At 47.5% G+C, this 27,849-nt stretch overlaps 1 protein-coding gene across 1 annotated transcript in view; it reads left to right on the forward strand.

The window, feature by feature from the left end:
• Positions 1 to 27,849, forward strand: part of LOC145352895 (protein WWC3-like) — a 185,391-nt gene that overhangs the window by 87,796 nt on the left and 69,746 nt on the right. Inside the window, exon 2 of the mRNA XM_080203196.1 lies at positions 22,825 to 22,934. Coding sequence (XP_080059322.1) covers positions 22,825 to 22,934 — 110 coding nt within the window. The remainder of the gene's footprint in view (positions 1 to 22,824; positions 22,935 to 27,849) is intronic.

A 27,849-nucleotide genomic window follows, 5' to 3' on the forward strand; every position in this document is an offset into this window, starting at 1 on the left:
TGGAATACAAGCCGTGTTTATACACGGGGCGGCACAGGGGTTAGCACTGCTGCCGCACAGCACCAGGGACCCAGGTTCGATTCCCGGCTTGGGTCACTGTGTGTGGAGTTTGCGCATTCTCCCCGTGTCTGCGTGGGTTTCCTCCGAGTGCTCCGGTTTCCTCCCACTGTCCAAAGATGTGCGGGTTAGGTGGATTAGCCATGCTAAATTGCTTAGTGACGCGGGGGGCGAGCTAGGGTAAATATTCGGGGTTATGGGGATAGGGTCTGGGTGGGATTGTGGTTGGTGTGGACTTGATGGGTGGAATGGCCTCCGTCTGCACTGTGGAATTCTATAATTCTGTGACCAGAAACTGAACTGGACCAGCCATATAATGCTGTGGCTTCAAGGAGCAGGTCAGAGACTGGGGATTAAGGCAGCGGTTCACCACCACTTTCTCAAGGGCAGTTAGGGATGGGTAATAAAAATGTGGCCTCGCCAGTGACACCCACCATGAAAGAATCTTCTAAAAACCCCACCTCCATCATTCACCCACTAAAGTCGTCCCCCCCACTATCGATCCCGACTCAGACTTAGATTGTGAAGCAGCAGTGAGAATTGCCAAACACATCATCAAAATCGTGAGTGCGGACGTACGCAGTAGGGTGGCATGGCGGTTAGCACTACTGCCTCACGGCTCCAGGGACCCAGGTTCGATCCCGGGCTTGGGTCACTGTGTGTATGTTCTCCTCGTGTCTGCGTGGGTTTCCCCCCCACCGTCATACCCCACCCCACCTGGGATACTAACGTAGCCTCAGCTGGACTATTGCGTCCAGTTCTAGGTGCCGCACTTTGGGAAAGATTTGAACGTGGTGGAGAACTTCACTGAGTTAGGAAGATAGAATTGAGAAGCTTGGACTGTTTTCCTTTTAGGGCAGAGAGGAGATTGATAGAGTTATTTAAATTCACGAGGGGTCTGGACAGAGAGAGAGAAACTGTTTCTATTCGTGAAAGGGTCAAGAACGAGAGGGCAGAGATTTAAAACATTGGCGAAAAGGGGCATGAGAGAAACATTTTCACGCAGTGAGTGGTTGAGATTTCTCACTGCCTAACAGTGTGTGGGAAGCTTCAAAAGGAATTAGACTGCTGTCAAAAAAGGAGGAATGTGCGGGGGGATGGTGGGGTGGGGGTATAGCGCCAGGTGAGCTGCTTATTTGGAGAGCGGGTCTGGCCACGGACGAGTCCGGAGAATCCCACCCGTGGCCTCCACTGGCTGGAAGAATGGCCTTCAGCATGGACTCGGGGGGGGCCCCCAGTCAATAAATAGTCCATTACTGAGGTGGTGAGGTCTTTGCAGAGTATTAACTGTGGCCACGAGCTGCAGGGAGTGGAGCAGAAGGTTTAATCTACTCCGTCTAAAATCTGCATCTTAATTTTCAAAGCAAATAGATCAAATATGCCTGGATACCGATACCGATCTGAGGTGGCAGCCTGCAGGTTACCAATCCAGCGTGCCATGTATCAGAACGTGTTTGAATGGAATGCTGAATGCACGCTAACCTGGTGATTGAATACTCCGGAGGGACAGAATGTTGTCCGATTTTGCTTGTTCCAGTTATTGGAATGAAATCAAAATGTGGGCAGTTTCTGTACAAGATGGTCAGTTGTCCTTGCCAGGTTACATCCCCAGCGGCAAAGTTGAAAGTGACCTCTTGAGAGGGACAACTGCAACATCTTAGTAAAGATATCCAAAAGAAAAAGCAGCCATGTACTAAACCCTTATTGCCTTTCGTGACTTTTTATCTGATGTGTTTTTATGATTGAATCCTTCCGATTTTGTTTACACTGTAGTGGCATTATTTCCCCACTGAGTCAGTGAACTGATTGCTCACGTCCTTCTGATGTTCCCTCTTCCTTCAGCCTCATTCTGCCCGTAGTACCTTTGTGAGCCTGAGCTCCCTGTGCATCGAAGTGCTACTCCCCGACTGCTACCTCTGAGCGCCAGGGTCCCAGGTTCGATTCCTGGCTTGGGTCACTGGCTGTGTGGAGTCTGCACATTCTCCCCGTGTCTGCGTGGGTTACCTCTGGATCCTCTGGGTTCCTCCCGCAGTCCGAGAGACGTACTGGTTAGGTGCATTGGCCTAAATTCTCCCTCAGCGTACCCGTACAGGTGCCGTGGGGTGGCGGCTAGGGGAATTTCACAGTAACTTCATTGCAGTGTTAATATAAGCCCACCTGTGACACTAATAAATAAACTTACCTCCTTACTCTTCTTTTTTTGCTATCGTTTTTTTAATTCATTTGCGGGACGTGGGTGTCGCTGGCTGGCCAGCATTTATTGCCCATCCCTCGTTGCCCAAGGGCAATGGAGAGTCTCAACCCCATTGCTGTGGTTTTTGCAGTGCCCTCACCAACTCGTTCCTTGCTCTGCATTCTCCGTGTAGGTAGCTCATTCATATCACTGGCATTTTCCTGAAATACGTTAAAAGAAAGGACTTGCATTCACGTAGCGCCTTTCAACGATGGTTTGAGGCAACTCATTTTCAGTTGAATGTTTCTGAAGTGTAGAGACTGTTGCAGTGTGGAAAATGTGGCAGTCAACTTGTGTGCAGCAATGTCCCACAAAGAAGCAAGGAGGTCATCTCTCTCAGAGATGTTGGGTGTGATTTTCCTGGTCAAGTAATGTGGTGGGCCAGGAAATTTATGCAGGAGGCCAAAAATTGGAGTCTCTCCCAGACTGTTCTTTATAACGTGATCGGCCTTGCTCCAGGGAATGGCGCGAGGCTGATTTAAATATTCATGAGCTTATTTAAATCTCTCTGCTGAATCCGGGACGGTGTTGTCCGGGTTCACTTACGCTTCCGACTTTGCCCGCGGAGGTCCACGCCAGCGGGGATCGTGTCTGTTCCCCAGCAGTCGGGACCTGGCATGATGGCCTTGCTGGTGGGACTGAGGTCATTGAGGTGCCCCAGGAGGTGTGGGGGGCAGTGCCAACCTGGCACTGCCAGCCTGGCGCACTGGCAGTGCTCACTGGGCAGTACGAAGGGAGAGAGGCCTTAGTTGGGGGGGGACCTCGCAGGATTCTGCTTTCTCGGAATGAAAGATACCTTTGGGGAATTCCAAATGAAATTTCCCCTCTTTGCTGCTCGAGTCTTCACCTCGTTCTGATGTTTTTTTAATGTTTTTAATATCCTCTTCAAATGGTATGGTTTTTGCAGTGGATATGTTCCAGACCCCTGGACTAATAATTGAGAGAATATGAGTTCAAATCCAAATCAAATTCAACTCAAGGCAGTTTGAGAATTTGAGTGCAGTTAGTAAGAAAACTAAGTGAAGATCCATTAAGGGTTTAAAGTTTATTTATTAATGTCACAAGTCGGCTTATGTTAACACCGCAATGAAGTTATTGTGAAAGTCCCCTAGTCACCACACTCCGGCGCCTGTTTGGGTACACTGAGGGGCAATTTAGCATGGCCAGTGCACCTAACCTGCACATCTTTGGACTGTGGGAGGAAACCAGAGCACCCGGAGGAAACCCACGCTGACACGGGGAGAACACGCAAACTCCACACGGACAGTGACCCGAGCCAGGAAAACAACCTGGGTCCCTGGCGCTGTGAGAATTAGTATCTAAAAAATGTGCCTTACGTTACTTGGAAAGCGATTTTCATTCAGAATATGATTATTTCTTTTCATAGTGAACATTCTGCTTTGTAACGGATCAGAAATCTTTGCCGAGAGTGTGATGCATCATAGTCCAAGACAGGGTGGCACAGTGATTAGCACTGCTGCCTCATCTGGGTTTGATTCCTGGCTTGGGTCTGTGTGGAGTCTGCACATTCTCCCCATGTCTGCGTGGGTTTCCTCCGGGTGCTCCGGTTTCCTCCCACAGTCCGAAAAACGTGCTGATTAGGAGCATTGGCCATGTAAAATTGCTAGGGAAATTTCACACTAACTTCATTGCAGTGTTAATGTAAGCCTTAATTGTGACTAATAAATAAACTTTAAACTTAAGCGCTGTGGGAGTACGGAAAGCAGGAATCTGTATCACACCCAAGTGTGCATAATTTGCTTTTACTGCTCCCTTCAATCGAATCCTCTGATCTCTACATTCACTAGCTACTGACAGTATAGCTTTTCCCCAGTTCTAACGTTTCTTCTCTCTCAATAATGATGAGTTCAAACTAGCCAGAAACTAGAGGTGGAAGAATTCCTACATCACTCAAGTGGCACCATGAGAACAGGTTATCCGATCACTATCTCATTGCTATTTGTCAGATCGGGTTGTGTGCAAATTGGATGTAGCATTTCCGATATTACTAGTGACTGTCCTTCGAAAGCATCTTGTTCGAAAGAAGCTCACTGGGACGTGTGTGACCTGCAAGGCACCATGTCAGAAGGTGACCTTAAATATAATGGTAGTTAGAAATTGGGGTGTAATTCTGCCTGATGGAAATCTGTAACTACTGTGACACCACTGCTGTGGGTCGGATCTCAAACAACGATGAGACAGAGCGCAGGAATGAGATAGAGAATCTGGTGTGATGATAATAATCTCTCCCTCAATGTCAACAAAGTGAAGGAGATAGTCATCGACTTCAGGATGCGTGGAGGAGAACATGCCCCTGTCTACATCAATGAGGATGAAGTAGAAATGGTCGAGAGCTTCAAGATTTTACGTGTCCAGATCACCAACAACCTGTCCCAGTCCCCCCACCGTGCCGACACTATAGTTAAGAAAACCCACCAAAGCCTCTACTTTCTCGTAAGACTATGGAATTTTGGCATGTCCGCTACGACTCTCACCAACTTTTACAGATGCACCATAGAGAGCATTCTTTCTGGTTGTATCACAGCTTGGTATGGGCTCCTGCTCTGCCGAGGAACAATAAAAGGTCGTGAATGTAGCCCAGTCCATCACGCAAACCAGCCTCCCATCCATTGACTCTGTCTACACTTCCCGCTGCCTCGGCAAAGCAGCCAGCATAATTAAGGACCCCACGCACCCCGGACATTCTCTCTCCCACCTTCTTCCTTTGGGAAAAAGATACAAAAGTCTGAGGCCACGTACCAACCAACTCAAGAACTTCCCTGTTGCCATCGGAATTTTGAATGGACCTACCCTGCATTAAGTTGATCTTTCTCTACACCCTAGCTATGACTGTAACACTACATTCTGCACACTCTCCTTTCCTTCTCTATGAACAGTATGCTTTGTGTGTATAGCGCGCAAGAAACAATACTTTTCACTGTATGTGACAATAGTAAATAAAACTGTCAACATGGGCTGTGCTCCTGTTCTACATCTGTCTCCACTGAGGTTAATGGGAAATAAGAATCTGGGTGTGAAATGAGTCAGAAACTTGAATTAATACTGCCCAAAGTCAAAATTGGACTTGAGGTCTCTTCTCTCCACCTCCGCAGTTGTCTTTCAGTAAACTAGAACGGGCTTGTTATAAAACTGGCAGAGTGACCCAACAGATACCATTCTGCTCTGTCAGCTGCCTTTGCTTCAGGCAATGAGAGCGCCTTTGATAGGCACCTCCTCCTTTGCTTATCCGGTAGCAGGAACGTGTGGCAGGATCTTGGGCTAAGGTCCAATTTAGTCTTGAGCCATCACCTTAAGGTTAATATTTAATAACTGTGCAGCCTATAGGACATAACTGTGTAGAATCATACAGGCAGTTCCACCCATCAAGTCTACACCAACAACCATCCCACCCAGAGCCTATCCCCATAACTGCGTACGTTTACCCTAGCTAGTTCCCCTGACACTTAGCACGGCCAATTCGCCTAATCCGTCCATCTTTCGGATTGTGGGAGGAAACCGGAGCACCTGGAGGAAGCCCACGCAGACACGGGGAGAACGTGCAGACTCCAAACAGGCAGTGACCCGAGCCGGGAATCGAACCCGGGTCCCTGGCGCCGTGAGGCAGCAGTGCTAACCCACTGTGCCACCCCATGAACATCCAATAATTTCTCAAAATTCAATAAGCAAGTTATGTAAAATGTCACCAATGACAGTTTTAGGTTATATTAACAATCAGTTTGAAAAGTTTGTTAATGCAAAAGGCCAAAAGTTTTTAAAGCTTTAATGCTTTCACTTAACTCCTTTCAGATCTCTTGCTTAGTTGTCTTGTGTGTGATTGATGGAAATCTCCCTGACTCCTTCCACATTGCCAACAACTTTCTGGCTGTCTTGGTCAGCAATTCAGCTTCTGTTACGAAGTGAGAACTCTGCCTTTAATATAATGAAGTGTTGATACTTCATGAGTTCCTCTGGTCTTGGGCCAAGTTGTGTCTCGTTGCCTGGGAGATTGCTGCAACTCCAGTCTTCTGTTACTTTCTTCATTCCTTTCTCTTGCTGTTTATTTCCTTCTCCTTGGTGAATGTCCAGTTCCCTGAATTTTTCCTCAAAAAAAAACAATACAGGGTAATGCTTGCCGATACGCAACTTCCAATTATGGTGGAGAAATCCTGCCATTCCTCATTAGATTAAATTCAGGCCCTGTGCATCCGTGAAACTGCTTATCTTTTTTTTTGTTAAAGATGGAAGATTGTGGAAGGAGGTAATGAACTGGCAAAGGAACGTTAAGTCCCTTTCTTTCAGAAAGCGGGTACTATCTGGGTGGCACGGTGGCACAGTTGGCATTGCTGCCTCTCATTTGCACGTTCTCCCTGTGTCTGCGTGGGTTCTCCCCCACCCCCCCACACCTCCCCACAGTCCAAAGATGTTAGGTTGATTGGACATGCTAAATTAATCCTAGCTGTCTTGGGGATTGGAGATTGGGGATTAACAATGTAAATATGGGGGGAAGGGGAGGTTATGGGAAAAGGGCCTGGGTGGGGTTGCACTCGGTGCAGACTCAATGGGCAGAATGGCCTCCTCCTGCACTGTAGGGATTTTAGGATTCTATGAATCTGCTGTGCTGTGCTCAATCTGCCTGAGGTTCCATATGGATGGTGGCCAACTACAGGAAAAGCTTCCTTAACTTTCTCCACAGCCTCCACAAATAGTTGAGCAAAATTCCAGAGGGCCGATCCAACTTTCTAACCCGTGCTTCCCTGAGCAATTGCAGCATAAGGATCTCGGCTCACTTCTACCCTGAGTAGCTTGTCAACCACTGTGTTAACTGGAGAAGAAGAGGTGAGGTGATGTCCGAATTGCTGAGGGTCTTTGATATTTTCGAGGGGGTCCAGAGGAGGTTCACAAGAACCGACCCCAGGAGCGAAGGGTTTGTCATTTGAGGACTCGGAGTCTCTACTCGAAGGAGTTTAGAAGGATGAGGAGGGATCAAATTGAAACTTAGAGAATACTGAGAGGACTGGATAGAGTGGAGGTGGAGAGGATGTTTCCACTTTGTGGGAGAGAGACTAGAACTCGAGGGTGCAACCTCAGAAGAGTGAAGGGATGATCCTTTAAAACAGAGATGAGGAGGAATTTCTTCAGCCAGAGAGTGGGGAATCTGTGGAACTCTTTGCCGCAGAAGGCTGTGGAGGCCAGGTCATTGAGTGTCTTTAAGACAGAGATAGATAGGTTCTTGATTAATAAGGGGGTCAGGGGTTATGGGGAAAAGGCAGGAGAACGGGGATGGGAAAAATATCAGCCCTGATTGAATGGCGGAGCAGACTCGATGGGCTGAGTGGCCTAATTCTGCCCCTACGTCTTATGGTCTTATAAGGGGAAATGTCTTCACAGCGATAGGAAGGTTGGTAAGCAGAGGATGCAGATTTGAGGGCTGAAGAGAAGATTGTATTTTAACAAAACTTTTAAATGCGTGGTTTTGTCCCAGAATGAAGGAAGGACGTCTTGATGACTTTGAAAGTGAGATTGGATATACAGGAGAAATACCAGGACTTTGGGTTAGGAGCTGGGATGTTAAAGTAGGGGGATGGGCTGTTCCACAGAGCTGGTACAAGCGAGAGGAATTGAATGGCCTCCCTCTGTGCCAGCGTAAGAACAGGAAATACTGGGTAACCTCAGCGTCAGTGGAAAGAGAAATAGAGTTTTTCTAACATTTTGAGTCTGCATGACTCTTTTTCTCAGATGTGAAGAGGGGCAGGATTGTGAAGGACGGGCTGGGAAGGCGATGGCCTAGTAGTATTCTCGCTTGACTATTGATCCAGAAGCTCAGCCAATGTTCTGGGGGACCCGGGTTCGAATCCCGCCACAGCACTTGGTGGAATTTGAATTCAATACAAAAACAGAATCTGGAATTGAGAATCTATGGATGGCCATGAAATCATTGCCGAGTGTCGGAAAAAGCCATCTGGTTCAGTCATGAGAAGGAAATCTGCAGGCCTTACCTGGTCTGGCCTACCAGAGTCACAGCAATGTGGTTGACTCTCAACTGCACTCTGGACGAGCGATGCCCATGTCCCACAAATGAATTTAAAAAGTAAAGGGGGTTGGAGGAAGGGATAGGTTGGAGCCGAGGAGAGAACAACAGAGTCACGGACACGAGACAAAGGGAGTGTTAACGGGAGCATTGAGGATTAACGAAGGTGCTGGTAGCAGCAGAGAGTTTAGATAAGAGAATGGCGAACAAAGATCAGCGCTGAGTGAAAGCAAAACTGAAGAACAAGTGGCACATGACCCTGTGGGTGGGTGGGTGGGTGAGGGGGGAGCGTGTCGCATCGGAACAAACACAGTTAACAAAGGGGCAGAGACGGAGGAGAAAGCTCACAGCCTAAGGTTGTTGGACTCCTGTTCAATGTAAAACTGTGCCCAGTGACCTGTTTTAGCTTGGAGCCCGTTTCTGATATTCACCAGCGTGTCCCCAGGAGGAAACCGGGCCAACTGTTCTGGTCTCTGTCCACGCTTGAGATTTGCAGGTTCGTGTCCCGCAGCTCTCTGTTCGCAGTTCAGTCGCCAACTAAATAACCTGCCCCTCACCCTCACGTTACCCTTGCCATGAAGCCTGCAAACGCGATCTCAAATTGACCTATTTCCCAACATCCACACCCCCTCCCAGAGCGGGAACGAGATCAGCTCCCGGAACAGAGGCAAAATGTTGTGGATGCTGGAAATCTGAAATGAAGCAAAACAAAAGAATAAGCCCAGGACGGGATGCCTCTGAGTTACAGCAAGCCGTTCATCACCTCCCGCTGTCACAAAGCTTAGCGTGCAGCCTTGCTGGCTGGCTTGCCACTCGAGCACAGATCTGTATCAGCCCCACCTTCAGACTGAGATTCTTTTTGGAAGGCTGCCCCCTGCTTATCTCCTCGGAGAATTCCAGTGGCTTCATCGATTGTGATCTATCGCCACCAAAACCATGCCGATTTCTCCGTATCGCCACCCTTAATTGTCCATTTAAACCCTCTCAGCCAAGGCCTCCATTGCCAAAGTGAGGGTGAATGCTCTGGCTCGTGCAGTCCTTTCAAACCTTACCTTTGTACCATTCCCCCCGGTGCTACTGAGAAGAGGCCCTATATTCCCGGAATTTCTTTAACTGGAATCTTCTCGGGATCCCAGGGAATTAGTAAGCACTGCGGTACGGTTGGAAATGAGTACAAAACGGACACAATATGTGAGTGAGGAACAGGAGGAGGTCAGTTGGTTTTGAGTCTGTTCAGTGAGCTGAGGGCGGACCTGATTGTGATCTCAAATCCACTTTCATTCTTGCGTCCGACACACCGGTGACACAGTGGTTCGCACTGCTGTCTCGCAGCAAGACACTTACCTGACGAAGGGGCAGCGCTCCGAAAGCTAGTGGCTTTTGCTACCAAATAAACCTGTTGGACTTCAACCTGGTGTTGTGAGACTTCCTGCTGTGTCTCGCAGCGCCAGGGACCGGGGTTCGATTCCCAGCTTGGGTCGCAAAATGAAGCGAGCTTCACAATCCGGTTATGCACGAAAGGTATCAGGGGGAAAGTTACAAAAATAGGCACGATCACTTCTTCTATGCATTAGCAGCACGGTGGTTAGCATTGCTGCCTCTCAGCGCCAGGGACCCGGGTTCGATTCCTGGCTTGGGTCACTGCCTGTGCGGAGTCTGCACATTCTCCCCATGTCGGCATGGGTTTCCTCTCTCAGTCTGGTTCGCTGGATTGGCCGTGCCAACTTGCACCTAGGTGTACCCGAACAGGCACCAGAATGTGGCCATTAGGAGATTTTCACACTGCAGTGTTAATGTAAGCCTACTTGTGACACTAATTAATAAACTTCAAGCAACCAAGAATCTAAAGTTTAAAGCTTATTTATTAGCCACAAGTAAGGCTTACATTAATGCTGCAATGAAGTTACTGTGAAACCCCCCTAGTCGGATTGTTCAGGTTAATGCACCTAACCAACGCGCCTTTCAGACTGTGGGAGGAAACCGGAGTGTCCATGAGATTAATGGCTAATAAACACGTGTTTGGGACTGAGTCACGTGTTGGTCAGAGCGGGGAGGGGGCAGGTGGGATTTGAAAGATGGCGAGGGATTGCCCACCCAGCTTCTTTCGCCCCGTGCCCCAGAACCCGCCTTGGGGAGAGAGTAACGTTCTAGCCCAGCTTTCCCTTCCTGAAGGTCATTTGTGAACCAAGTGGGGTTTTTACAACATTCTGACAGCTTTGTGACCTCCTTTCCAGATTCCTTGAGGCCGAATTCAGATTTTTAAACTTGTCACGTTTGGAATTTGAACTCATTCCCTGGATCATTAATCCAATAATATAATTGCTATAATACCATATATGTCGTTGGTAGAGCTCTTATTGGGGTAATAGTCCAAGAAACACAGGTTGGTTGATGCCGAGGACATTAAGGACAATGATGCCCCTCCCATCAATCTCGTCTGTATTCTATTTTAGGGGTGGTTTTTAAAAAATTTTGTTTGATTATAGAGCAGAACGGGCTTACTGAGAGTGTATACTCTTAAAGTTTTCTAGAGAAAATATTTATGCTTCTCAGTACGGGGAACTCTTCAGGCAACTTGTAAAGCCATGGTACAAGAACATAAGAACATAAGAAATAGGAGCAGGAGTAGGCCATCTGGCCCTTCGAGCCTGCCCCGCCATTCAATAAGATCATGGCTGATCTGTCGTGACTCAGTTCCACTTTCCCACCTTCTCCCCATAACCCTTAATTCCCTTGCCTATCAAAAACCCATCAACCCGCTTCTTAAATATATTCAGCGAGGCAGCCTCCACCACTTCAACGGGCAGAGAATTCCAGAGATTCACCACCCTTTGAGTGAAGAAGTTCTTCCTCAACTCCGTTCTAAACCGCCCCCCCTTTATCTTGAGGCTGTGCCCCCTAGTCCTACTGTCCTTTCTGAGCGGGAAGAGCCTCTCCACCTCTATCCTATCCATCCCATTCATCATCTTATACGTCTCAATGAGATCTCCCCTCATTCTTCTAAACTCTAACGAGTACAAGCCTAGTTTATTCAGCCTCTCCTCATAGCTCAACCCCCTCAACTCCGGCATCAGCCTAGTAAACCTCCTGTGCACTCCGTCCAAGGCCAAAATATCCTTGCGTAAGTGCGGCGCCCAAAACTGCACACAGTACTCCAGCTGCAGCCTCACCAATGCCCTATACAGCCGCAGCAAGACCTCCCTACTTTTATATTCAATCCCCCTCGCTATGAAGGCCAGCATCCCATTCGCCTTCCTGACCACCTGCTGCACCTGCAAGCTGGGTTTATGTTTATTTTTATGTTTATTTATATGTTTATTTATATATGTTTATTTATCAGTCACAAGTAATACTTAACATTAACACTGCAATGAAGTTACTGTGGAATTCCCCTGCTCGCCACAGCCTGCTTGGGTCAATACACCTAAATAGCACGTTTTTCAGACTGTGGGAGGAAACTGGAGCACCCGGAGGAACCCACGCAGACATGGGGAGAATGTACAAACTCCATACAGTGACCCAAGCCGGGAATCGAACCCGGGTCCCTGGCGCTGCAAGGTAGTAACGCTAACCGCCTTGCCGCCCTAAATCTGCCACTAACTCTTCCATTCCTGTCTGGAAGCGTTACAATGGACAAGATTTTTGCTGGAGAAATAATGGTGGGATAATTGGCGCTCACTGTTACTCGCAAATTACTTACAAGGAGCGCACCCGCACAGTTAAACACGAGAAAAAGTTCCTGTTCTAGGTGCGCTGCTGCTCTGTAAGATGTGTGGCACCTCACCAATCTCCCTTTCAAAAGTATTGAACAAAGTTCCTGTGTTTTTACCTGATGTGTACAAAGAAAAGTACCGCACAGGATGAGGCTCTTCAGACTCCAAACCCGTGCTGATCATGATGCCCTAACTAAACTTAAAAAACCCCTTCTGCCTTTACTAGGTCCTTATCCCTCTATTCCCTCCCTATTCATTCCCTACCCAAGCAAGTGCCTCTTAAATGTTGCTAATGTGCCTGCTTCTACAATCAGCACCCCCATCCATTGACTCTGTCTACACTCCCCGCTGCCTCGGCAAAGCAGCCAGTATAACTGAGGATCCCAGGCAGCCCGGGCACTCTCTTCCACCTTCATCCATTAGGAAAAAGAGTCAAAAGTCTGAGGTCACTCCAAACCGACTCCAAAACAACTTCTTCACTGCACCCTTCGGACTATTGAATGGACCTACCTCACGTCAAGCTGATCTTTCTCTACATCCTAGCAGTGACTGTAACACTACGTTCTGCACTCTCTCCTTTCCTTCTCTATGAATGGTATGCTTTGTCTGTGTAGCACGCAAGAAACAATACTTTTCACTGTATGCTACTGCATGTGACAATCATAAATGAAATCAAATGAAAATTGATCTTTCTCTGCACCCTAGTTATGACTGTAACACTACATTCTGCACTCTCTCCTTTCCTTCTCTATGAACGGTATGCTTTGTCTGTATAGCACGCAAGAAACAATACTTTTCACTGCATGCTAATACATGTGACAATCATAAATCAAATCAAAATTGATCTTTCTCTGCACCCTAGCTATGACTGTAACAGTACATTCTGCACGCTCTCCTTTCCTTCTCTATGAACGGTATGCTTTGTATAGCACACAAGAAACAGTACTTTTCACCGTATGCTAATACATCTGACAATCATAAATCAAATCAAAATTGATCTTTCTCTGCACCCTAGTTATGACTGTAACACTACATTCTGCACTCTCTCCTTTCCTTCTCTATGAACAGCATGCTTTGTCTGTATCGCATGCAAGAAACAATACTTTTCATTGTGTGCTAATACATGTGACAATAATAAATCAAATCAAATCAAATAAAAAATCCTCTGGCAGTGCGTTCCAGGCACCCACCACTCTGTGTGTGTGTGTGTGTGTGTGTGTGAAAAACATCTCCCTTAGACTTTCCCCCCTCTCACCTTGAACCTGTGCCTCCCTGTAATTGTCACTTCCATCCTGGTGGAAGAAAGCCTCTGACTGTCCACCCTGTCTGTGTCTCTTATAATTTTGTAGCTCTCTATCAGGTCTCCCCTCAGCCTCTGTCTTCCCCAAGCAAAATGACGGCAGGAAACGAACTTCATTTGCACAAGTTTAATTAACGAGCCCCCGCCACCATTGAGACGTATCGACGGCACTAAATCACTCTAATCAAAAAGCACGCTCGTGCTCACACTGCTTTCCCTTTCCCCTTTTACCATGTGAATGCGTACATAATGCTCAGTGACAATTACTCAATGTTTATTTACTGTTCAAAAATGCAATTAGCCACACATGGATAGTGGTTAATGTGTGGGGCGGAATGACCAGTATCGAGCACTCTTGATGTCTGCGGTACTGAGGGTTTCGCCATTGACTGGCGTTGAAATGAGAACGAGAGCCCAGGAGTTTGTGGATTGCTTTGCGCGAAGGAGCGCTGGTTTGTTCAGATAAGTGGAGCATTTATCGCACTATTACTTCCTGCGCGATGTAGCTATCAATCTTGTTACGGTTGAGTAAATAAAAAATCATCCACGTACTTTCCCACAGCTCCAACACGCACATGTGTACAGCTTTAACTTTAACTTGGGGGATGGGGTGGCTGTGTCGTGAGGAATGTTCTGTATGCATGGGAATGCTGACTTCCCAGAACTTGCGGTTCTACTTCGAGTGGAATCCCACAGAATGCAGTGTGAGTCTAAATGCTATCTGTTTATAGCCGGGCTGCATCGTTGCTCGTCACACGAGAGAACTCTGGTGTCTTAATTTACACCTGCACTCCTGTTTTTAAAAGAACAAGGAATAAAACTATCTGTATTCGAGCTGTGGACCGGGCTCGCAAATGTTCAGCTCCAGTCATTCACTTTTTCCACCTTATGAAGTGTAGAGAAATGGTGACGTGAGGAAAAGCCTAAGAGAAAGTGAGATTAAACTGGGTGTCTCTTTCAAAGAAACCAGCACAGGTATGCTGGGCAGAACGGCCACCTTCTGTGTGCAATAGGTTTATAAAGTTAAAGTTCATTCATTCGTCACAAGTAGGCTTACCCTGGAAATCCCCTAGTCGCCGCACTCCGCCGCCTGTTCGGGTAACACCGAGGGAGAATTTAGCACGGCCAAAGCACCTCACCAGCACGTCTTTTGGATTGTGTGAGGAAACCGGAGCACCCAGAGGAAACCCACGCAGACACGGGGAGAATGTGCAAACTCCACACAGACAGTGACCCAAGCCGGGAATCGAACCCGGGTCCCTGGCGCAGTGAGGCAGCAGTGCCAACCACCCATGATAAATGGGAGGTGAAAAGGACAAGTTAGGAGTGGGGAGCAGTCTGCATCCTACATCGATTGTATTATCTTAATTTTGAAAAAATCTTTGCTGTAGGTTTATTGATTCAAATCTAGTGGTTTCTCAACATCGGAGTGTATTTTCATTAGCCTTAAATAATTAAAGATTTTGTAATGAGCACAGGATAATGAACAGAATGACCTTTCTACAAATTGTTTCAACTCTGGTGGGTTGTAACTGGGCCTCTCTGTGGGATCTCTCCTGTCTGTAATAAGCAACTGGCTATCTCAGCACGCCTGCTTTAAGAATGAATACGCAGACTTATTGCGCAGAAGGTGAATGTGGAAGTGAGTAACAAGTCGTGTAACAAACTTGTACATTGACAATAGAATGTCCACGTGAAGCTAACATCGTGTCAGTAACGCTTTGCAATTTTTCCTGATGTGGACAACTGCTCCGGGAGACATCTGCTTCATCCAAACTATCTCCTGAATGCCACAAAGCCGTTTGTTTTATCATCCCGGGATTTTCCAGGTTACTTTGTTAGCAATGTTGCAATTGGCCCAGGTTTCAGAAGGAATATCTTTTAAATACTCAGAGTAGACCGCCTGGGCCACGAAGAATAGCTGCTCCTTATGAAGTCTAAACCGTCATTTCGTATCAAACCAATCATCTCAGGTTAGCTTGAATTCTTTCTTTCTGGTTGGTCTTGTAATATTTTATCATTTTCAGTTTGCTGCAAAAATTTGCCCTGCTAATATTTTTAGACTGTGGGTGGGATTTTACAGCACCCTTTTCTCCGAAAGCGTAAAATCCTGTCTGAGGCCAATGGACCTTCCCATTGTCTGCTCCGATTCCCGGGGGCGGTAAGATTTTGGCCCATGTTTGGACTTAAAGGAACAACCACCAAGTGAAACGTAGAAATATGCTTTTGCAAAATGACGTCAATGTGCATTGCATTGCACTGGTAAGGAATTTTTTGTTGGATTTGATTATTGTCACATGTATTAAAATACAGTGAAAAGCATTGTTTCTTGCGCGCTAAACAGACAAAGCATATCGTTCATCGAGAAGGAAAGGAGAGAGTGCAGGATGTAGTGTTACAGTCACAGCTAGGATATAGAGAAAGATCAACTTAATGCAAGGTAGGTCCATTCAAAAGTCTGATGGCAGCAGGGAAGAAGCTGTTCTTGAGTTGGTGACCTCAGACTTCTGTATCCCGCCAGAAGAAGGTGGAAGAGAGAATGTCCGGGGTGTGTGGGGTCCTTAATTATACTGGCTGCTTTGCCGAGGAAGTGTAGACAGAGTCAACGGATGGGAGGCTGATTTGTGTGATAGATTGGGCTACATTCACGACCTTTTGTAGTTTCTTGGACAGAGCAGGAGCCATCCCAAGCTGTGATACAACCAGAAAGCATGCTTTCTATGGTGCATCTGTAAAAGTTGGTGGGAGTCGTAGCTGACATGCCAAATTTCCTTAGTCTTCTGAGAAACTAGAGGCGTTGGTGGGATTTCTTAACTATAGTGTCGGCATGGGAGGGACCAGGACAGGTATGTGGACACCTAAACACTTGCAGCTCTCGATCCTTTCTACTTCATCCCTGTTGATGTAGACAGGGGTACGTTCTCCTTTACGCTTCCTGAAGTTGATGACAGTCTCCTTTGTTTTGCTGACATTGTGAGAGAGAATATTGTTGCCGCACCAGTTCATCAGATTCTCTATCTCATTCCTGTACTCCGTCTGGTCATTGTTTGAGATCCGACCCACTACAGTGGTGTCGTCAGCAAGCTTGAACATCAAATTGGAGGGGAATTTGGCCACACAGTCATGGGGTGTATAAGGAGTACAGTAGGGGGCTGAGAACACAGCCTTGTGGGGTACTGGTGTTGAGGATGATCGTGGAGGAGGTATTGTAGCCTGTCCTTACTGATTGTGGTCTGTGAGTTAGGAAGTTCAGGATCCAGTCGCAGAGGGAGGTACCGAGGCCCAGGCCACGGAGTTTGGAGATGAGTTTTGTGGGAATATTGGTGTTGAAGGCTGAGCTGTAGTCAGTAAATCGGAGTCTGACATAGGTGTCCTTGTTATCTGGGCGTTCCAAGGTTGAGTGCAGGGCAAGGGAAATGGGTCTGCTGTGGACCTGGTGTGGCGGTAGGCAAACTGTAGTGGATCCCGGTAGCCCGGGAGGCTGGGATTGATTCATGGCCATGATTAACCTCCTGAATTTGTGTTGGGATTGAATATATTTGACCTTGTCCGTGGCTGGGATTCCCCAGTGCTGCTACAATGGACGGAGCTTTGGCGGAATGCCAAATTCTCCATTCTCGCTGGCGTGGACCAAGGCTGCGAGGCGGTCAGGAACGGACTGTCTAGTTTGGGCAGGTCAAAGGCTAGGAATCCTGCGGCAAGAGCTGGCCTCCTGACTCCCCAGAGCCTATCCCCCATCTACAAGGCCCGACTTAGGAGTGTGATGGAATACTCCCCACTTGCCTGGATGAGTACAGCTCCGACAACACTTAAGAAGCTCTCCGTCATCCAGGACAAAGCAGTCTGCTTAATTGCTTTGAGGAAGGGTCATCCGGAGTCAAAATGTTGGCTCTATTCTCTCTGTCTCCACAGATGCTGTCAGACCTGCAGAGATTTTCCAGCATTCTCTGTTTTTGTTTCAGATTGCAGCATCCGCAGCTCTTTGCTTCTATATTATAATTCTGTTTAATTGCGTCCCCCCCCCATCCACAAACATTCACTCCCTCCGCCACCAATGAACAGCAAGTGTTAGAAGATTCCTTCAGCAGCGCCTCCCAAGCCCCTCGACCGCTGCCATCTACAAGGAAACCGCCCCTGAGAGGTTCCCCTCCGGGTCGCTCGCCATCCTGACTTGGAAACGGTTTCGCCGTTCCTTCCCTGTCGCTGGGTCAAAACCCTGGAACTGCCCCTCCCTAACAGCACGGTGGGTGTACCAACATCTCATGGAGTGCAGCGGTTCAAGAAGGCAGCTCACCACCTCGGGAAGGGTAACGAAGAATGGGCAACAAATGCTGTAGAAGCCAGTAGTACCCACTTCCCATCAATACATTCAAAAAACTGAAATATTTTCCTAATGTTCAATGGTTGTATCTTTTCATCATAGAATCACAGAGTACCTGCATTGCAGAAGGAGGCCACTTGCCCCGTCGAGTCTGTACAGACTCATACCCATAAACCCACATATTTGCCCCACTAATCCTCCTAATCTATAGATCTTGGACACTAAAGGGGCAATTTAGCACAGCCAATCCACCTATCCTGCACATCTTTGGGCTGTGGGAGGAAACCGGAGCACCCGGAGGAAACCCACGCAGACACGGGGAGAATGTGCAAACTCCACACAGACAGTGACCCGAGGCCGGAATTAAACCTGGGCCCCTTGCGCTCTTTTTTTTGAGGTCTCACGTCATTCCCAAAATGCTGTATGTACTAAAATATCTCTGAAATGCAGTTACTTAATAAAGAGAACGCAATTATCAATATGCACACAGCAAGATCCCATTAATGGCAATGAAATAAATCTGTTTCTGGCAGTGGTGAATGAGAGTTGAATTGAGGTTGAGAGATTGGGTGGCACGGTGGTTAGCAGTGCTGTCTCGCAGCGCCGGGGACCCTGGGTTCGATTCCCCGCTTGGGTCACTGTCTGTGTGGAGTTTGCACATTCTCTCTGTGTCTGCATGGGTTTGTTCAAGGTGCTCCGGTTTCCTCCCGCAGTCTGAAAGACGTGCAGGTTAGGTGCACTGGCCGTCCTGAATTCTCCCTCAGTGTTACCCGAACAGGTGCCGGAGTGTGGCGACTGGGGGACTTTCACAGTAACTTCATTGCAGCGTTAACGTAAGACTATTTATAACTAATAAATAGAAGTTTAAATTTGGGGCGGCATGGTGACAGTGGTTAGTACTGCTGCCTCACAGCTCCAGGAAACCGGGTTCTGTTCCCGTCTTGGGTTATTGTCTGTGTGGAGTTTGCACATTCTCCCCGTGACTGCGTGGGTTTCCTCCCACAGTCCAGAGATGCACGGGTTAGGTTGCTTGGCCATGCTAAGTTGCTCCTGGCTTCGAGGTTAGAGGGATTCATGGGGTAAATATGTGGAGTGACGGGGATAAGGGTAGGATTGTTGTTGGTCAAGACCCAATGGGCTGAATGGCCTCCTTCCGCACTGTAGGCTTTCTATGAAAAATGTTATGAATGTTGACCTGGACACTCGAGTGAAGCTTTTCTTTGGAGTAGCGATGGAGGGATCGAGTGTGTCTTTGTCACGCAGAGAAAATGGGCTAAGTTGAGCCACAGACATTGTTGTACGGTTGATATAAGTTTGCTATGCCTGCATGCTTTTTGGTATGCTAATCTAGCTGATATGCTGTTTTTTTTTAAACTGTGAGCTGTTTTACTGTCAGCAAAGGTCGCATTCCAAAGCTGCAGGAGTTTTGATGATAGCAGGGGTGAAGGAAGTAATTATATTACTCCTTAAGGACTGGAATGTGCTTGAGTTCTGCTGCGAACAGACGTCTCCTTGCCTCAGATTTTGAAACTGTTTTTTTTTCGGTGGAGACGGTTTATTTGAAACGAGCCGAGTTGAAATGCAAACAAGTATACCCACAGTGCTGCAGAGGGGTGGGTGCACGGTGTCCCTTCTTTGTTTGTGCGCTGGGTAGCAGGAATGGCCTTTTAACGGCAGGCCTGAGAGTGCCGTTTCTTTCTACATTCCTCCTCCTAATCTGGCGGGAGCAGAGGAGGTTTCTCTTTGGCCGCCCTGTCTGAAGGTTGAGCAGCGCTTTTGTTTCAGGGAGGCACAGCGGTTAGCTCTGCTCTCTCACAGCGCCGGGGACCTGGGTTCGATTCCCGGCTTGGGTCACTGTCAGTGTGGAGCTTGCACATTCTCCCCGTGTCTGCATGGGCTTGCTCCAGTTGCCTCCCACAGTGTGAAAGACGTGCTGGTTAGGTAGATTGGCCACGCTGAATTCTCCCTCGGTGTACCCGAACAGGCGCCAGAGTGTGATGACTAGGGGATTTCCACAGTAACTTCATTGCAGTGTTAATGTAAGCTTTATTTGTGACTAATAAATCAGTGTTACTTCTCAAGTGGCTAGCAGTGGCACTGAACACCCCCCACTACAATCCCCCAGAAGGGTTGGCCACTGGATCAATATTGATTTGTTACGAACCTGAGGTTTGCCACACTCGCTCATCTGCACTGCGCCATTTCTCACAAGATCCTGTTTGGACGGACATCACTTTCCCCGTCATCCCGTAATCTCTCGATATCTAAAAGCTCACACCCGGCATCACCTAAGCACAACTCCTTGTTCTTCCCTTCTGATTGCGTACGAGAAATTTAATCTCAATTTTAAAATAAGCAGGCGAGGGCTTGGAGTATTCTACTGCTAGCTGTCTGGGGGCGAGTCTAGGTTGCGGTTGGAATTTCATAGAATCCCCGCAGTTCAGAAGAGGCCATTCTGCCCATCATGTCTGCACTAGCTCTCTGACAGAGTATCTTACCTTGGCCCTATCCATGTAACCCCACACGTTTACCATGGCCAATCCATCTAACCTACACTTGGGACACTAACAGGCAATTTAGCATGGCCGGCCCACCTAAGCTGCACATCTTTGGACTGTGGGAGGAAACCGGAGCACATGGAGGAAACCCATGCAGACATGGGGGGAATGTGCAAACTCCACACAGACTGACCTGAGGTCGGAACTGAACCTGGATCCCTGGCACCGTGAGACTGCAGTGCTAACCACTGTGCCACCCCTCCGATTTCCAACCTCCAAGACTGACTTTAGCAGATGTATTTGCAGTAGGATGTCACGTTTCTGAGAGAGCTGTTGGATGTTGCAGTTTTGCAACGAGTTTTACAAAGTCGAGCTTACTTTGCCAGCATAGTATCCTTTCGCCATAATTTTCTAACTCTATATAATTCCCCGTTGATATGATGGGTGATAACTGACAGAACGAAAGGGTAAGAGCAGGAGAGTGGGTCTAATTGGATAGCTCTTTCTGAGGGCTAGCACTGGTACGATGGGCTGAATGGCCTCCTTCTCAGCTGTAAGGCCCTGTGAAAGTAATTTATTCCTGATTTGCTGCCCCCCCCGCCCCACAGAAGGTACGATGGCAATGATTAGTTGCAGTCACATTGTGTAGAATTGGGGAGGGGGGACGGTGTTATGTAGGTAGAGAAGGATCAAGCAATGAATTTTGGTTTGTCCGGTTTGGAGGATATTGCAGCATCTATGAACTAGCTTCGTGTGGAAGGCTTACTGGCCCAGAAGTAATCTATCCCTGTCATCGGCACAGCATTGTTCGTAACATTGAATGAAATGTTCCTGATTGACTGATATTTTCTATCTTTACAACACTTTTTCCGTTCTACAACACTTCTCGCTCACTGCCTCGATAAGTTGTTGAGGGCCTGTGAGGTAGTAAAAGAATAATAGCAAACAAAAGTGAAGCCATGATCTGTAGTTTCCAGGAGATGTTGCGGGCCTATCCAGATCAGACCATAAGACACAGGAACAGAATTAGGCCACTCGGCCCATCGAGTCTGCTCTGCCATTCAATCCTGGCTGATATTTTCCCCATCCCCTTTCTCCTGCCTTTTTCCCCATAACCCCTGATCCCCTTATTAATCAAGAACCTATCTATCTCTGTCTTAAAGACTCTCAATGACCTGGCCTCCACAGCCTTCTGCGGCAAAGAGTTCCACAGATTCCCCACTCTCTGGCTGAAGAAATTCCTCCTCATCTCTGTTTTAAAGGATCGTCCCTTTAGCCTGAGGTTGTGCCCTCTGCTTCTAGTTTTTCTTACGAGTAGAAACATCCTCTCCACATCCACTCTATCCAGGCCTCGCAATATCCTGTCAGTTTCAATAAAATCCCCCCTTCATCCTTCTAAACTCCAACGAGTACAGACCCAGAGTCCTCAACCATTCCTCATACGGATTCTGCTATTTACACACCAGGGCAGTAAAATAATATTTCTGCTGCCTATCTAACCGTCTAGCTAACGTGCAATTTGTGGCTTTTGTTTGGATAGTACACAAGTTGGATGAGGTCCTACTCAACACGTCCAGTCAGACATGTAATTGTGGAGTTGATGGGGTAGGCAGAGGAACAGTTTCCCTGGTGGCAGAACCCAGAACAAGGGGGCACAACCCTAAAATTAGAAGCAGGCCATCCCGGGGGCGATTCCTTGGAGCACATCACGCACAAAGATGCGCAGGGTTAGGTTGATGGGTCACGCTAAAATTGCCCCTTAGTGTCCTGAGATGCGTAGGTTAGAGGGATTAGCGGGTAAAATGTGTCGGGATACGGGGGGTAGGGCCTGGGTGGGATTGTGGTCGGTGCGGACTCGATGGGCCGAAGGGCCTCTTTCTGCACTTGTAGGGTTTCTATTCTACTCACACGGTGGTGGAACTCCCTCCCGAGGGTCGTTGCAGATGTCAGAAACGAGATTGCTAGCTTTAGTTTACTCATCAATCCGAAATGCGAGCCGGAATTTTATTGGCACGCCCATCCTGATTCTGGGGGGGCGGATGATGCTCGGAGAACGGCATTCTCCGTTCGACCCCCCCGGGCGGGACCCTGGGGCAGACGTGCCGATAAAATTCCGCCCTTAATAATAATTAAGTTACGGCGTAACAAGCCCTTAATTGTTAAGAATAAGCGAACAAACAAGAGCAATGGGGCACAGAATTGAGTCGAGACAGACTAGGAGGTAGTTTTTGGAAAAAATGGGGCTTTCTTCTCCCCCTGTGGATGCTGCAGGTCAGTTAAAATTGTCAAAGCTGATCAAACGGATCATTTTCTGGATAAAATGTTGAGAGCAGTGTCTGTTCTATTTCACATTTCCAACACCTTTTTGCTTTTGCGTCAGTAGGAGCTTAGTTGGGTCAGAATATTAAGGGATAAGGAACCAAGATGGGTGAATGGAGTTGAGATACAGATCAGCTGTGATCTGAGTGATGGAACAGGCTTTTGAGGGGCCTACTCCTGTTCCCGTGAACCTGAGAGATCGGGTTAAGTTTTTAATTGTCTTTTTTTTTGAGATCAATTGGCTATGGGTGCGTTAATTTTGCAAAATGGATCAGCCTCCGCTGATGGTTTGTTGCAATTCCGCTCGGGGACGCTCTAACTTATAACCTTTTGTCTCTGGTGGTTTTTTTTGCAGACTGACCAAGCCACTGACGTTTGCCGATTGCGTTGGCGATGAGCTGCCGCTGGGCTGGGAAATAGTTTACGATCCACAGGCCGGCATCTACTACATCGACCACATCAACCGTAAGTATAACTGCGGTCTTGTGCGCCCTACAAGGGGGCAGTCTTGCCAGAGTAAGGTTTAATGGACGTGCCTGCACTGCTTTGCCAAGTCGAAGGCCACCAGCTTTGATCAGCCTATCTTTCACTTTGCCTTTCGTTACGAAAGACAAGACAAATATTCATTTGTTGCTACTCCATATTCACCCTGCAAAAGCACTTCAGTGCTGTGCAATGTATCCCACCACGCTTCGCACACAGACTAAAAAATATTCTGTGTAATAGTTTGTCTGCACCCACCCCCACTCCCCCTCTCCAACAGATTCAGGGAAATTAAGGTGTCCTGAAATGATGCTGGGATTCAGTATGCTAGATAAAGATTATTTGCCAAAATTATTTGGCGAGATGGTGGCACAGTGGTTAGCGCTGCTGCCTCACGGCGCCAGGGACCCGGGTTCGATTCCCGAATTGGGCCTCTGTCTGTGTGGAGTTTGCGCGTTCTCCCCGTGTCTGTGTGGGTTTCCTCCCGCAGTCTGAAAGACGTGCTGGGTTAGGGTGCATTGACCCGAACAGACGCCAGAGTGTGGCGACTCGGGGAATTTTCACAGTAACTTCATTGTAGTGTTAACGTAAGCTTTATTCGCTGAGAATAAATAAACAGACAAGAACGACGGGGCACAAAATTGAGTCAAGTCATTTTGGAGACAGATCAGGGAAGTAGTTTTTCACACAAGTGGATAAGAACATAAGAACATAAGAAATAGGAGCAGGAGTAGGCCATCTAGCCTTCCGAGCCTGCCCCGCCATTCAATAAGATCATGGCTGATCTGTCGTGTCTCAGTTCCACATTCCCGCCCTCTCCCCATAACCCTTAATCCCCTCTCTTATCAAAAACCCATCAACCCGCGTCTTAAAAATATTTAACGAGGCAGCCTCCACCACCTCAACAGGCAGAGAATTCCAGAGATTCACCACCCTTTGAGTGAAGTAGTTCTTCCTCAACTCCGTTCTAAACCGCCCCCCCTTTATCTTGAGGCTGTGCCCCCTAGTCCTACTGTCCTTTCTGAGTGGGAAGAGCCTCTCCACCTCTATCCTATCCATCCCATTCATCATCTTATACGTCTCAATGAGATCTCCCCTCATTCTTCTAAACTCTAACGAGTACAAGCCTAGTTTATTCAGCCTCTCCTCATAGCTCAACCCCCTCAACTCCGGCATCAGCCTAGTAAACCTCCTCTGCACTCCCTCCAAGGCCAAAATATCTTTGCGCAGGTGCGGCGCCCAAAACTGCACACAGTACTCCAGCTGCGGCCTCACCAATGCCCTATACAGCTGCAGCAAGACCTCCCTACTTTTATATTCAATCCCCCCCGAGACAGATCAGGGAAGTAGTTTTTCACACAAGTGGATAAGAACATAAGAAATAGGAGCAGGAGTAGGCCATCTAGCCCTCCGAGCCTGCCCCGCCATTCAATAAGATCATGGCTGATCTGTCGTGGCTCAGTTCCACATTCCCGCCCTCTCCCCATAACCCTTAATCCCCTTGCCTATCAAAAACCCATCAACCCGGGTCTTAAAAATATTTAGCGAGGCAGCCTCCACCACCTCAACAGGCAGAGAATTCCAGAGATTCACCACCCTTTGAGTGAAGAAGTTCCTCCTCAACTCCATTCTAAACCGCCCCCCCTTTATCTTGAGGCTGTGCCCCCTAGTCCTACTGTCCTTTCTGAGCGGGAAGAGCCTCTCCACCTCTATCCTATCCATCCCATTCATCAACTAATACGTCTCAATGAGATCTCCCCTCATTCTTCTAAACTCTAACGAGTACAAGCCTAGTTTATTCAGCCTCTCCTCATAGCTCAATCCCCTCAACTCCGGTATCAGCCTAGTAAACCTCCTCTGCACTCCCTCCAAGGCCAAAATATCCTTGCGTAAGTGCGGCGACCAAAACTGCACACAGTACTCCAGCTGCGGCCTCACCAATGCCCTATACAGCTGCAGCAAGACCTCCCTACTTTTATATTCAATCCCCCTCGCTATGAAGGCCAGCATCCCATTCGCCTTCCTGACCACCTGCTGCACCTGCAGGCTGGGTTTTTGCGACTCATGCACAAGGACCCCGAGGTCCCTCTGCACCGTCGCCTGCTGCAGCCTTTCGCCCCGTAAGTAATAGCCCTTCCTACCATTCTTCCTACCAAAGTGGACCACCTCGCACTTGCCAACATTAAATTCCATTTGCCAGTTCCTGGCCCATTCGCCCAGCCTATCTAGACCCTTCTGCAGACTCTCCACACCCTCCGCACAATTTGCCGTTCCACCAATCTTGGTGTCATCAGCAAATTTCGACACCATACACTCGGTTCCCTCCTCCAGATCATCTATATATAAATAAACTGGGGCTTTCTTCTCCCTTGCTGTGAGTCAGTTAAAATTTTCAAACGTGATCAAATAGATCATTTTCTGGATAAAATGTTGAGAGTTGTGTAGTCCAGGCAGGTAAATGGAGTTGATGAAGGTATAAATCTTTTTTATAGTCAGTTTATAGTTTTTTATAGTCGGGCGGCGCAATGGTTAGCACTGCTGCCTCGCAAGTCCAGGGGCCCAGGTTCGATTCCCAGTCGTGGGTCACTACCTGTGTGGCGTTTGCGTCCTTCCCGTATCTGCGTGGGTTTCCTCCCACTGTCCAAAAGAGTGCAGGTTAGGTGGATTGCCCCTTAGTGTCGGGGCAATTTATAGGGAAAGTGCATGGGGTAATGGGGATAGGGCCTGGGTGGGATTATAGTCAGTGTTGACTCGATGGGCCGAATAGCCTCCTTCTGTCAGGATTCTATGATTTCAGCATCTAATAGAATGCTGGAACATGCTTGAGGGGCTAACTGGCCTACTTAAGGGGCTTGGGGAAAGACAGTTTCCCCAAAGGGAGAGGGTCTCCACTTTGTCAGAATAGTGACATATGGTCCAAACACACTAGCTCAAACGTAATGTCTACTGAATATGCTTCAATCTACTTGTCAGTCAGCGGAACGTGGATTGGTGCTTTTCACAAGTTGAGGGCCTGGATTTTTTGCCACAAAGGAAAGCGCCATCAATCGTGATAAAGATGGCGGACGAGCCAGTAATGGTAAGTCCCGCCCCTTACATAGCACCTCCTATTTTCGTAGGGGTGGGAATGGGGTTGGTTCACACGTGCATCGATCATTTAAATTATTATTGACTCTCATCGTCAGATTTTGGTCAGCTAGGAGTGTGAAACCTGAAGAATACAGAGTAGATCTGGTAAGAGCAGATGTGAGAAGCATGTGCTTCTTTGGATAACCAGGATGTCCTTGTCGTGTTGTGGGACACCCTTGAGTCTAGACCTGGGACACCTTTGTCGAAGTTCAGGTGCCTTTTTGGGAAGTCAGGTCACTTTTAAGTTGATAAAGAACAAAGTAAATGACAGCACAGGAAAGTAGGTAAGAACGTGTGTACAAAGTGCAAAAAGTTATTAACTTTTAAAGTTCTCAAAATTAGCTATCAAAAGAAACTGTGAGGATAACCTGTTGAAAGGATCTGTTGAGAGGTTCTATCAAATGTGTCAAGAAAGCCTGTCAAAGGAAGCTGTTAAAAGCATCTGTCAAAGAGAGCTGTCAAAGCATTTAAAAGTCCTGCCCTTTAAATCTTTGACAAAAAAAAGCCAGGAACTTTAAAGCAAATCATTACTTGCTATTTCGTTATGTAGACATAAACATGATGGATTATTGCTACATGATTGATTTCACAACCATCCATTATTGCAGTAGGGTACTTGCCATTTTGCAGTTTGATTGACAGCTACAAGTCATTCTAGATTCTGAAGTCGGAGTTGAATCCCAGAGCTTGTTGTTGTGAAGGATTGTGCACTTGAATGAAATGTTTGTTATTATAGGACTTAATGTTGCTAAAAGAATGTAAATGTTTTTATGAATGTGAGTGTTTTCTTCAATGGAGTTAAGACTGCAATAGACTCTCTGAACCTTATTTTATAGAACTTTATTTTATCGCAAGTGCATGGGTCCTGCGATCAGCCCATGGCGAATAATGTAAGGTGGGTTGGCATGCTAGGTGTAAAGCTTTTGGGTTGGGGTATGGGTTGGCAAGAGCTGGCACAGTTGGCATAGGGGCCATAAAAGGCCTTGGAGGTGGGTACAGGGACATAGGTTGGCATGGAGGATATGAGGGGCTGTGGGTGGCGGATACAGGGCTTGAGTTGGCATGGGGAGTGTTTGAAGGCATGAGGAATGTTTTTATGTCTTGGGACACCGTACTGGAGCCCCGAGGCAGGCCTTCCGCTAAGCCTGTCCTTGAACTTGACGTCCCTTTCACGGTCTCCAGGCTCGCCCACCCTGACCTCTAACTTAGCCCATTCCCCCCCCGCTCAGCTGATACCTGGGCAACTGTTTTTAAGAAGTTGCGGTTTGCAGAGCTGGGAATTCTCCCGACTCCGGGATGAAAATCCAGGCCGTAGTACCAGCGCTTGCGAGGTAACTCAAAATCTCGTGCTACTGAAAAAGGCTGTTAGTTTACAATCATTCTCTCTCCCCCCCTCTTCTGCGCTTAACCCCTTTGGTGTTTTGTTCCCTTTGAAGTGGTTTAACTGAAGTACAATCAAAAAGGCTCTTGTGTTTATATTTTTGTGTAAACTGTTAGTTGAAGTCTCTTTGCACAAGTGCCATAACATCGTCCAAAAAACCCTCATTTCATTGTGCCTCAGATGGGCTATTTACCGGTGCTCTTTTGAAGTAATTTGTGATAAATTTAATGTTTATATTACTTCACCACTTTCAGATCTGCAGGAGTTCAGATACGCAGCATTTCACATGATGCTTAAACCAAGCTTAACGTGTCAGACAAACCGCCTCAGTAATCGTAGAAACCCTACAGTGCAGGAAGAGGCCATTTGGCCCACCCAGTCTGCACC

Source organism: Carcharhinus amblyrhynchos, chromosome 15 (assembly GCF_965287045.1).
Source record: "Carcharhinus amblyrhynchos chromosome 15, sCarAmb.v2.hapA, whole genome shotgun sequence".
In the NCBI taxonomy this organism is placed as follows: Eukaryota; Metazoa; Chordata; class Chondrichthyes; order Carcharhiniformes; family Carcharhinidae; genus Carcharhinus; species Carcharhinus amblyrhynchos.